The 12,087-nt window shown below is 40.7% G+C and overlaps 1 protein-coding gene across 2 annotated transcripts in view; it reads right to left on the bottom strand.

Annotated features, from left to right (window-relative positions):
- The window catches only part of Ncapd3 (non-SMC condensin II complex subunit D3), a 63,475-nt gene that overhangs the window by 10,367 nt on the left and 41,021 nt on the right, over window positions 1–12,087 (bottom strand). For both annotated transcript variants that reach the window (XM_031345381.1, XM_031345382.1), the window contains exons 26-28: window positions 3,125–3,262; window positions 2,719–2,852; window positions 2,303–2,499 (exon numbers count right to left, since the gene is read on the bottom strand). In XM_031345381.1, coding sequence (XP_031201241.1) covers window positions 2,303–2,499; window positions 2,719–2,852; window positions 3,125–3,262 — 469 coding nt within the window. The remainder of the gene's footprint in view (window positions 1–2,302; window positions 2,500–2,718; window positions 2,853–3,124; window positions 3,263–12,087) is intronic.

The raw sequence follows: 12,087 nt of genomic DNA, 5'->3' as shown, positions 1-12,087 counted from the left end.
ATTAAAGGCGTGCGCCACCACCGCCCGGCTATATTCTTGCTTTTGAAAGACAATCTGGTCATGTAACCATCAGACAGATACATTATAATCTTGTGTGTAAAAAGACAATGATCTATAGTTGTGTAAGTGTGCACATGTATGTGTGTGTATGCAAGTGCTCATGAATGCACACATGCTTCTGCCTTTTTATATGTATATATAACTCTGTATACATTTTTGAAAGTGTAATGTACTGGAGTGTGATGACCCGAGCCTTATAATCTCAGTACTCGGGAGGCTGAGAAAGGAAGATCAAGAATTCTAGGCCAACCTGAGTCACAAGGTAAGACCTTTTAAAAGAACAAACAAATAGGCAAATAAACAAATAGTATGTGATTTAAATAATCAGTATCCAAGATATTGTGCAATAAATCTAAGAATTAAAAGTAACTCATTATATTACCCCACATGAGTAAGATTATCTTTCTGAGGCTGAAATGTACTCTTTCTTTTTCATTTAAAGCTGACAGGGTTTCTTGTTTGTATGCCCCTCATTTCTAAAGCTTTGGCTCAGAGTCCCTAAAATAGGATAACAAATGAAATACACAAGGTAATAAACATGCATCTGAAGATACAGGGAGTTTAGTCACTGTCATTAAATGTTGCCTAAATGCACTCAACAAGTATCGTCAAGCACATTCTCTGTCCTAGACACAAGCTAACCTCTGGAGACACAGAAAAGACATCAAGAGTTCCTGCCTTACACTGCTTCCAAACCAGTGTGTGTTGTGGTAAACGGCTGGAGATGACAAGCTGTAGGAGCTGGGGAACTGATGGAGAGGAAGGATACTGGGAAAGGCAGGAGTAGACAAGGACGTACACCGGAGGAATCTTTGTGAGGCAGATTTAGATGTGTGGGGATAAGAATGGGCTAAGAGCAGTTTGTGTGGAGAGAGTGAGCACTCAGACCATTTTTTAACCCACAAGGGTCATATATCAGATATCCTGCATATCAGATGTTTACAAGTCAGAACAATAGCAAAATTACAGCTATGAAGTAGCAACAAAGTAATTTTATGGTTGGGGGTCATAACAACATAAGGAACTGTATTGAAGGGTGCTAGCATTTGGAAGTTTGAGAAAACTGATTTAGACAGAAGAACGAGTGTCAAAGGAATGGAACAGAATACATCTGAGGAAAAAGGGAAGGAATGAGGTAAGGGCAGACAGTTTTCTATCCTTAAGAATCTATCTAGAAGGTGACAGAGCACCTCCAAGGTAGCTTAAGAGTTATATAACATCTGATACTTTTACCTTTCCTTTTAAAAAAACAAACACTTATTTCGTGTATGTATGTGTGCCTAAGTTTCTATGTGTGTACCACATGCATACAGGAGCCTGCAGAAATCAGAAGTGCACTGGAATCCCTGGAACACCAGTTAAAGCCATTGTGAGTTTCCATGTGGGTGCAGGGAGCTGAACAGCAAGCGCTCTTAACTGCTGGGCCCTTTTCCCAGCCCAATTGTTACCAGCTTTAATAGAAAGATCCCATGAGCATTCGCAAAGTACTAAGTGTTCGATACCACAGAACATCTACAAACCAACCCCCTGGAAGTTTCTTCCTGCCTTAGCAGCCATTTTCAGTATATTTTATAGAGAATAATTGTGTTGAAGAAAGACTTTTCTGGCAAGAGAAAAAACAGAGACAGAAAGGGTGCTGACAGAAAATGCCACAGGCTTAAAGAAACAATCACCAGAAAGGCAAAAGAGACAGGCATGCAAGCAAAACAGACAAGATCTGGATCTTGTTGGATTGGGTGTAATCAAAATTTGTTTCATTGGGATCAGAAGACTCCAGGGATTAGGTGGGAAATACAAACCAAATTAGGTACAATTACATGGAGTCTGCTGAGGGCCGTGGTGCCTAGGTTGTTCCAGTCATTGAATTTCTAATTTGACATCTTTGGTCAACCCAAACATATTCTTGGCATGCCAGATTCCTTTTCTGCCTTTGGCTGTATCACAAACTATCTAAAAAGGAACTTTCAGGTACATATACCTTTGGTATATAATTGTTCCATTCCCTGCAACAGACTGGGAGAAGAAACCAAGCAAGGAGAAATGATTAATTTAGTTCTGACAGTCAGTTTGAGACACCATGGCACACCCAGGCAAGCAAGTAGACACACTCATGGGAGGAGCTGTGGCTAGAGGCAGAGACTTTAGAACCACAACCAGCTGAGCACAGTAAAGTCAGTGGTAAGAAAGGCCCCGCGGGACTTGAATGCCCAGCCCACACTGTGGAGCAGCAGAGGGCACGTACCTGTGAGATGATCTTCATCTGGGCCTCCTGCATGACCACATTTGCCAGAGCCAGGTCATCTTCTTCCTGGAGGTCCTTGGATGCTTGTGCTCTCATTGCCAATAGTTTGATCTCCTTGGAGCTGAGGATGTCAAAGGTATCTGAGAGTAACTCGCTGGCTTCCATGTCTACAGGCAGGATGCCATCCGTGAAGCATGCTGAGGGAACACAGGACCAGCCTCTGATAAACCCTTGGCCCAGAGGGGAAAGAGAATTCACAGAAGTAGGGAAGTGACAGCCCCATTACAGGTTGGGGTTCTAAGACACATAGCTGATGCCAAGATGGACAAAACAGACACGTCTTCTACACAGACCTGCTGTGTTCTCGTCGACACTGTATTTTAAGAACACATTTATCTCAAAGACACCAGACATACCCAAAATGTTAAGACAGATCTTGGAAGTGACATTGAATCTCTGCTCATCTGTGAAGTGCTCAAGAAGAAACTTGTAGATTCTCATTCGCTTCTCCTTGTTTGTCTTTCCCTTTAGCAAAAACAGGGGCTTCCCTCTGGTGTAGAACAGGAAAATATTACTGCTTGTGTGGATACAGGTGGCAAAGATTCATATAAAGCAGCCTCAAAGTTGTGTGACAAGGACACTGAGAGGCTCTAGTGTCATTACAGGCATTATCTTTTGTCATCGTGTCAAAAAAAAAAAAAGATCACTGAAGAAGACATCATGTAAGTGCCAGTGTCCAACCTATGCATACGACATGGGCAGCAGTCCGAAGCCTTCCTGAAACTCTTCCTGAGGCCTGGAGACCTCACCCCAGCCACTTACCTCTCTGACTGGGAAAACTTGTTATACTGCCCATGCTTCTCATAGCTGTTGAAGTGGAATATGCACTCAATGAAGTGCTGGAAAAACATGGTAGGGTTCCTTTTCAGCAACAAGTGAGCCAGGCAGAACTTCCCAAGGCTGCAAAGGAGAGAGGCACAAGGAGACTTACTATTCACCGTCAGTCTACAGAGTCACTGAGAATTCTGCTGCTACCCAGAAAAAGCACAGAACTCGAAATACAGCCCAACGAACAGCTCAAAGCAAGTCAAGGATGTTACTTGCTTTGTCTGTACAGGCTCAACGTTTCATTTCAAAGCTAAGGGCTATATAAATGCCTTCTTCATCAGGTTTTGTTTATTGTTAAGATTTAGTACTTTTAAGTATGTGTATGCATGTGTGTAGGGGTATGTCCATATGTTACAGATGTGTAGCCTGAGGAGGCCAGAAAAGGGTTTCAAAATCCCTGGAGCTGAGGAACAGAACTGTGTCCTCTGCAAGAACAGCCTTACCTGCTGGACCATCTCTCTATTCTGCTCTATTAGTTTTTATTTCAAAACTCAAATATGGTATTACTACTCAGCTATACTTCTGATAGAAAGAAACAACCAACTTCTCCAAAACTCTTTCAAGCAGAGGCCTAGGTCCTCATGGATAATGCAACGATAATGGTTGCTTGAAAATGAGCCTGAGGCCTTCATATTCCAACTTCAACCTGTTGCCCACAAAGATGAGCAAAAGCCCATTTTAATACATGAAACTTTCCTTAAGACTAGTGATAGTAAGAGCTTTGCTGTTGGGCTAGGAAGCAACCACTCTCCAGAGAATTAATGACTATCCCCGAGTTTTGGAATCATCAACAAGTCCTGGGCACTTTCCTTGCACCTATGGCTCTAAAGCTGGAAGTCCTGAAGCTGTATACAATGTCACACATGTGACAAATACCACATAAGATCATACAGAAATGAAGGACAAACTTCTAATGGCTTCCAAAGCCCAACTGTCACCTGCAGCCTACATGATCATTTCTGTGATACCACAATAGGAATGAACGAACACCAAGACTTGCTAAGGGGCTGCCCAGGTGAGGTAGGGCTTGCTGTGATTCGGATCATGAACAGAGCTATAGTTTTACTGTATAACTCAGCCAAGACTCCCACCTACCCAGGAGCACTGGCAAGGGGAGCAGAGGCAAGGTTGACGGTTAAAGTCTTGTATTTGGCTTTAGATGGTACTAGGACATTGCTGGAAACTGACTTTTCCAAGTTGTATTTGTCAGACTGAGAATTTAACTAGTTTGTATTATACATATCAATTAACATTCAGAACAAGGAACTTAGAAACCATGATGTAAAAAAGCTTAGTTTTTAAAAGTTCTGTAGAGGACAACCAGGTACTGTCCAGAAAATAACATATCAGGATAACCTTTTAAAAAATTATTTAAAATGTTTTCTAAAAATGGTGCCAAGTACAACATAATTTTTTCATACAATATATATTTTGATCACATTATCTATTCACCTCTCCCAACTCCTCCTAGATCCTCCCCACTTCCCTACTAACCAAACTTCAAGTTCTTTCTCCTGACCCTCTAAAAAGCAAAAAAACAAAGACAAAAAAACCAAACCAAATAAACACAAAACCCAAATAAAGAAGCCCACAAAACAAACATGGAGTTTGTTTTGTATTGGCCAACTGCAAGAGCATGGGCCTGTCCTGGAGAGCCCTCGATACATCCAGTGACACTCCACCGAAGAAAACTCATTTTCCCTCTCCTGGCAGGGTTAATTGCAAAGATTCTCGGTTAGGGCTGGGACTGTGCCCATCACTCCTTCTCAGTGCTGGAGTCTTGTGCATGTTGCCACAGTCTCTGGGAATTCATCTGGAAGACATTGCTTCCTTGAAGTCATCCATGACCTCTGGTTCCTGCAATCTCTTTCCCTTTCTTCCATATAGTTCCCTGAGCCTGAGGGGTTGGGGCTTTGATGAAGACATCCCATTTAGGCCTGAGTGTTCCAAAGTCTCTCACTCTCTACTCTGTGTTAATTACCATCTTCTCCAAGAAGCTTCTCTGGTGAGGGCTGAGTGAGCCACTGAGGTAGAGCACTATGTCATAAAGAGTCATTTCAGTCTTATTTTCCCTTAGCAGAACAACAGGATTAGGATATCCCTTAGGCCCATTACCTAACTGGTCTCAGGTTCTTGGCCACTTTACCAGTTTGAGGTATGGGTTCCATCTTGTGTATGGGCCTTAAATCTAGTTTTAAAAAAGTAGTTAAGTACCACCCCCCTGTGGTAACATTTGTGCCACTCTATCTGAGGCCCAGTACCCTGCAGACAGGCCGCTGTAGGCTGCAGGGCTTACAGCTGAGTGACTCAGACTGCTTTTCTCCTCTGGTAGCAGCATGCAGAGTATCTTCAGTACCATGAGTGCGAGTCAGCAGGAGTGAAGATTCTAGACAGGTACCAGCTGGACTTTTCCATGCTTGTTGATGTTACGAAGTATCCTCAGCAACAGGGTCTTAGCATCAGGATGTGAAGAACAACCGATGGCACTGGCAATAGTCTATGATGTTTGAGGAAGCCCACGGGAGGTCTTTAGCCAAGGACTCCACGAGTTGTAACCTATTCCTGGAACTGGGGGTTTCAGTCTTGGGATTGTTTTCCCTAAAATATGGTGATGGCATTTAAATTCCTTTTATATGTGAATATGTTTTAGGAAGCTTCTATAGTAACAGGCTTCCATATGGCTTTTCAGAGGGCCATTAGTGTTAGCTATCCCTCCCCATATTCCTTCCTTTATCTTGTTCTTCCATCCCAAGTTAATCCTTTTATTCTAATTTCCCTGCTATCTCTCCACAACACCATATTCTATTTTGCCCCTTTCCTGGGAGATCCCCTTGTGCCTGCTCCCCTGCCATGCTTTACTAGGTAGCTAACCTCTGTGGTCATTCAGCTGGTAGCACAGATATGGAACACTTTAAAGCTAATAGCCATCCGTAAGAGGTAACATGATATATTATGTTTTCATCTGGGTTGCCTCACTCAGGATGACTGTTTCGAGTTCCACCCACTTACCTGCCAAATTCATAACTTTAAGTATGAGTAAGATCTCTGTAGTAAGAAACAGAGTTCTTTGGGTGTACGCCTGATGAAGGTACAGGTGGATCTTGAGGTACAACAATTCTCAAGGCAGCTCCACACTGATTCTCATAGAGGCCAAGTCAGACAGCACTCCCATCAGCAGTAAGTGTTCCCCTTTCCCCACACACAGCCTCACCAGCTTGAGCTGTCATTTGAGTTTGCCCATGCTGACTAGGGTAAGATGAAATTGCCAAAGTAGGTTTAATTTGCATTTCTCTGATGGCTAAGAATCTTGAACATTTCTTTTAAGTGTTTCTCAGCCATTTGTGCTTTTATTTTTGAGAACTCTCTGATTGGTTCTACTGCCTGTTTTAAAATTGAGATGTTTACTTTTTTTTTTTTTTTTTTGGTTCTTTTTATATTCTAGACACTGACATTCTGTCAGATATGTAAATTGTAAGGCCCCTCCCCATCTCCCTTCTTTAGGCTCTCATTTCGCTTGAATGATGGTATCCTTTGCCATAAAGAAGCTTTTTAGTTTCATGGGGCCACACTTTTTATTTATATTTTCTATCTATGTATCTATCTATGCATCTATTCATCCATCCACCAGATCCTGTTACAGATGGTCATGAGCCACCATGTATGTGGGTGCTGGGAGCTGTGTTGGGATTACTGCTATCTTCCTAGGGCTCATAGATCTGTTTAAAATGTTTATTTTATCTTGATTTAGGCCATATATATCAAAAAATTGATCCACTTCTTTTAATGTTTTCAAGTGTGGTGAACAAAGATTGTTAAAACCCATCCTTATGATTCTCTGGATTTTCTCAGTGTCTACTGTAATATTTCTCTTTCAGTCTTTAATTTTATCAATGACTCCGTCTTTTGGTTAATTTGGCTGTGTCCCATAGGCTTGGGTATATTGTGTTTTTTTCATTCAATTCTAAGAGTTTGTAAGCTCCTTCTTTATTTCTTGCCTCAATTTTCAGTCTGCAGTGAGTTTTCAGTGTCTTTGAGTTTGTATATTTTCTGCTATTTCTGTTTTGGATATCATGTTTTAATCCATGGTTGTCAGATAGGATGTGGGTGTTATCCTACTTTTCTTGTATCTGTTGAAACTTGCTCTGGGTCCTAATATGTGGTTAACTTTGCAGAAAGTTCCATGAGGAGCTAAAGAGGAAGTATATAACCTAGTGTTTCAGTGAAATGTTCTGTAAATATCTGCCAGGTCCCCTTGATTTGTGATGTCATTTAACTTTAGTGCATCTGTTTAGTTTTTATCTGGATGGCCTATTTATTGGAGAGTGTTGGGTATTAAAGTCATCCACTATCAGTGTGTTAGGGTCAATATGTGATTTTAGTTGTTTGTAGTAGTGTTTCTTTTATGAACTGATGCATAAATGTTTAGAATTGCAATGTCCTCTTGGTAGATTTTTTCCTTTAATGACTATGTAGTTTCCTTCCTTATCTCTTCTGATTAGTTTTGGTTTGAAGTCTATTTTGTCAGATATTAAAGTAGCTATGCTTGTTTGCTTCTTGGGTCCATTTACTTGAAATACCCCTTTCCACCTTCTTGGATGCAGCAGAAAGATGGATCCTGTCTTCTAATTTAATCTGTTTGTCTGTCTTTTTACTTGGGAAACTAAGACCATTAACAGTGTTGCTAGTGAACAATGTTTCTGACCCCTATGTTGTTGTTGTGAGTCACGCCACTCCCTCTGATTTACTGTTTTGGGATTAGTTTTTTATTGTGTCTTCTTGGGTGTAGTTAACTTCTCTTCAGACTGACTGAAGTCTATACACTGGACTGGTGGACAGAAATTGCTTAAATTTGTTTTTATAGTGGAGTGCTTTTTCTTTTCCTGTTGATTGTGATTAATAATTTTGCTAGGTTCAGTAGTCTGGCTGGCATCTGTGGTCTCTGTTTGTAGAATATAGACTTAGGCCCTTCTGGCTTTTAGAGTTTCCATTGAAAAGGCAGGTGTTATTCTAATAGGCCTGTCTTTATATACAACTTGGCCTTTTCCCTTGAACTTGAAGTGTTTAATGCCATTTCTCTGTTCTATATATTTAGTGTTTTATTATGCATTGTGGGGAATTTCTTTTCTGGTCCAGTCTACTTGGTGTTCTGTATGCTTCTTTAGGTTGGGGAAACTTTCTTCTCTAATTTTGTTGAAAATATTCTGTGCCTTTGACCTGGGTTTCTTTGTTTTCCTCTATTATTCATAGATTTGGTCTTTTTTTATAATGTTCTAGACCTGGATGTTTTGTGCCTGGATTTCTCCCCTTGCCTCCCAGATACATTCTCTTTGCCTAAGCTATCCATTTCTTCATTTTGTCTGCAAGACCTGAAATCCTTCCTTCCAAGACTTTTAATCTATTGGTGAGGCTTACTTCTGAGGTTTGTGTTTGACATCTTGAGGTTTCCATTTCCAGTTATTTCACTTTGTTTTTTTTTAGTGACTCTATTTGTTTGATAAATTCTACCTTCAGGTCTTGAATGGTTTTTACTATTTCATTAACTGTATATGTTTTCATGGTCCTCATTAAAGCATTTATTCATATCCTCTTTAAGGTCCTAAAACACATGCATAATTACTATTCTGAAGTACTTGTCTTGTGTTTTAGCAAAATTGCTTTTCTCAGGGCTTATTGCAAATAGGGTTGCTGGCTTCTGGAGGAAGCAAACTGTCTTGGTTGCTCAGGCTTGTGATTTTGCCCTGGCATCTAGAGTAAGAATGACTGAAATGTTTGTTGCATAGCTATCTATCTGGCTTTGTCTCTGTTGGGTGGATGTTCTGTTCTTTTGTTGCTGGTGGCTATTAGGTCCCTGGTAGAGAGAGTGTTTCTGCAGGTTGGCAGGTGTCATCAAAGAATGGAAATGGGCCAGAAGGGAAGGCTGAAAGGAGCTGTGGGAAAGAATTAGAAGGACCCTGGTTCTGTGTAGGGTAATTTTCAAATATGGGATTAAACACAGCTTTGTATAACAAATAAAAGTTCCTGGGAAAATTTCACTTAAGGTCTGCTTTAAAAGCCTGTCATCTATGAGTTCTCAATGCACTCTCTTTTTGTTGAGACAGGGTCTCAAGTAGCCCATGTTCACCTTGCTCTTGATAAACAGTTGAACTCCTGATCCTGTTTCCACCTCCTGAGTGCTGGTATTACAAGTTTGAGCCACCAAGTAGTCTTTACAAGATTGTTTTGTCTAGAAATCTGCATTTGAAAGGCAAAGGTCACAACATCAGAAGGAGTTCTTTCTAAACTAACTAACTCTGGTAAACCATCTGTGACCAGGATGGGAACACCATTAAATGGAGAACAAATCTCCCAAGGAAATGAAGAATAAGAATTTGCCCTCTGTGGTTTTTTAATGACCAACCTACTGGAGCAGTGTTCTCATGTCTACCTGAACTTTCCCCTCAGATCTGAATTTGAATTATAAATTTGTTAATTCATCAGTAAGAAGAAAGGTTGCTTTAATCTGATCTCAGGACTTCTTCTTGGGGTTTAGGGTTGGAGTGCACATCGGCAGAGGTGTTACCTCTGAGGGTAAGTTACTATTAGGCACATATATTTAACTGCCACATACAGTCTGCATTATTCACATAAAGCCTGCACATCAACAATGCATGTGCAGGGATGGAAGCTGCCATGAAGCCTTCCTTCCCTTAGAAGCTGAAATCAGTCAATGCAATGTTTACTAAAACAGCACGTTTCAGTTTTGACACTCTGGTGAGAAAAGGATCAAGCTTTTTTGTTTGCTGAAAAGTTTAAAGAAACTTAACTTTAGACTCAAGAAAGGTGAAGGCAAGGCATGGGGGAGATGGCAACTGGGTACAGCAACAGACATGCGCTGGTCAGCTCCACAGCCTTTTCTGTTTCCCTGGATTCTGTTAGTTTGATATTTTTCTCTCAACCCCAAATCACGCATGACTCAGGATCCTCAATGCTCATACATAGGTACCCACCTGTCACCCCCACCTGCCATTTTCCTGACTTCTTTACCCACAGTGCCCCATGTTTGTATTTCATGCCACCTCTCTGTGAACACGCCATGGACTATGCCACTGAACTGAATTTAAGCACTTCCCTGTACATGCCTTCCCTACTCTCCAGCTGTCTGGATGCCCCCATCCCATTCCATTAGCTCTCCACAGAATGGAGACTCCCTGTCTCCAAAGTCAAGACACCTTTGGTTTTCCTTCCTCTTGTTTCTCAGCTATATTTTGTTTGACCTTAACTTTGGCAGCAACTGCCTATTAAACGGTCTGCTTATTACCTGGCTATCATTCTGTGACTACCAGTCTACAAGGCCACCACATTGGACAGAAAAGAAAACATTATACCATTTTTTAGCCTTAAAACTTGGTTTTATATGGGCCTGTTTAAGATGTGCTAGGATGTAGGCCATGGGTAGAACACATACAGAACATGTATAAGGCCCTGGGCTTTCGTCCCTCCCTTTCCTTCCTCAGTTTCCTCATGCCAGAATCTTTAGGAAATCCAACTGGACCAGAAAAGATATCCAATAGACTTCTCTTGGTAAATTCTGACTTGGCAGAAATACATGGAGAAACTAATCCATAATATAAGCAAATAGGTCTAACCATTGGCCTAGCATATATAGACATCAGCTTTTCTGAGAGAAGAAACTCCTGTCCACTTTTACACCATGGTTTAAACCCAGACTGTAGAGATAAAAGGGGCTGGTGAGACAGCTAAAGGGCCTGCTTCCTAATGGCCAGAGGCTAACACTGGGACCCACATGGTGAAAGGAGCAAGTAACACCTGAAAGCCGCCTTTCACCTTCCACATGCATGCTGTGGCACGTATGCCCAACACAGATATGCAGAAGAAGGAAATAAGATAGAATACAAACCTTTAGTGAGAATATCAAGGTCTGACCGAATTTCCTTCTGACCTATATGCCCTGAGAATCTGGATTCACACCTTTGATGTAAATATTATGCATACTGATTAATGCTCTTCTTTAAATATATCCTTTTATATTCTGACTTGGCAGAACACACAGAGAAACTAATCTAAATAAGATACAACTAAACTAATATATATAAGATATATATTCTTATATATTCTCTTCAACTTTTTAAAATGTATTATTTTCAATCAATTCATATGCACTACATATTTATGGGGTGCCATATGATATTTCAACATGTGTGTAGACTGTGAAATGTTTAAATTGGGTTAAACTTATCTATTGCCTCTTTTAAACATGCTTGTTTGGGAGCTGATGAAAATAAGAGAAAAGATAGAAATACAGGTTAGACAGAGAGTGCTGCATTCTAAGTTCATCACCTGAAAGCATTCTGAGCACTTCTGCCAGGCCTAGACTGCAGACCATGAAAACTGCTGGCCACAAAGGACCTATGGGAGCACATTAAAGCTACACAAGACTGGCAGATCTCATCCTCTCCCTGACTACGCAAAGAAGAAGCTGGTAGCCCCAGCTTTTTTGCTTCTGGCCCTAGAGAGTATTAATTAGAAGGCTAATTCTCTGCTCTTTGTTATGTGAAATGTTCCTCCTTTCAAAATTACACCAAAAGAACTTAACAGAAATTCTTTTACGGAAAACAGACTAAATTATCAGTGACCAAATTTAGAACCAGAGGGAGCCATTATCACGAGCTATTTATAGTTAATGAACTCTATGAAGACCTTTAGCCTGCTGTGGAGGCTTCTGTTGTGGCATTGAGCATCCTGTTTTCCAAATGAAGATTTGCTTTAAAAATAATTATTCATACAGTGTAATCTGGAATAGCAAATCCTATCAGAGCATTTTCAAACCCCTGGAACATAAGTCTTTAAGAGGAAAATACAAGGATAAGAATTACAAAATGGCAAAATAAAACTCCTCC

This window comes from Mastomys coucha, unplaced genomic scaffold, assembly GCF_008632895.1.
Source record: "Mastomys coucha isolate ucsf_1 unplaced genomic scaffold, UCSF_Mcou_1 pScaffold23, whole genome shotgun sequence".
NCBI lineage: Eukaryota > Metazoa > Chordata > Mammalia > Rodentia > Muridae > Mastomys > Mastomys coucha.
The sequence above is the reverse complement of the archived record's forward strand: the minus strand, read 5'-3'. Positions and strand labels throughout refer to the sequence as shown.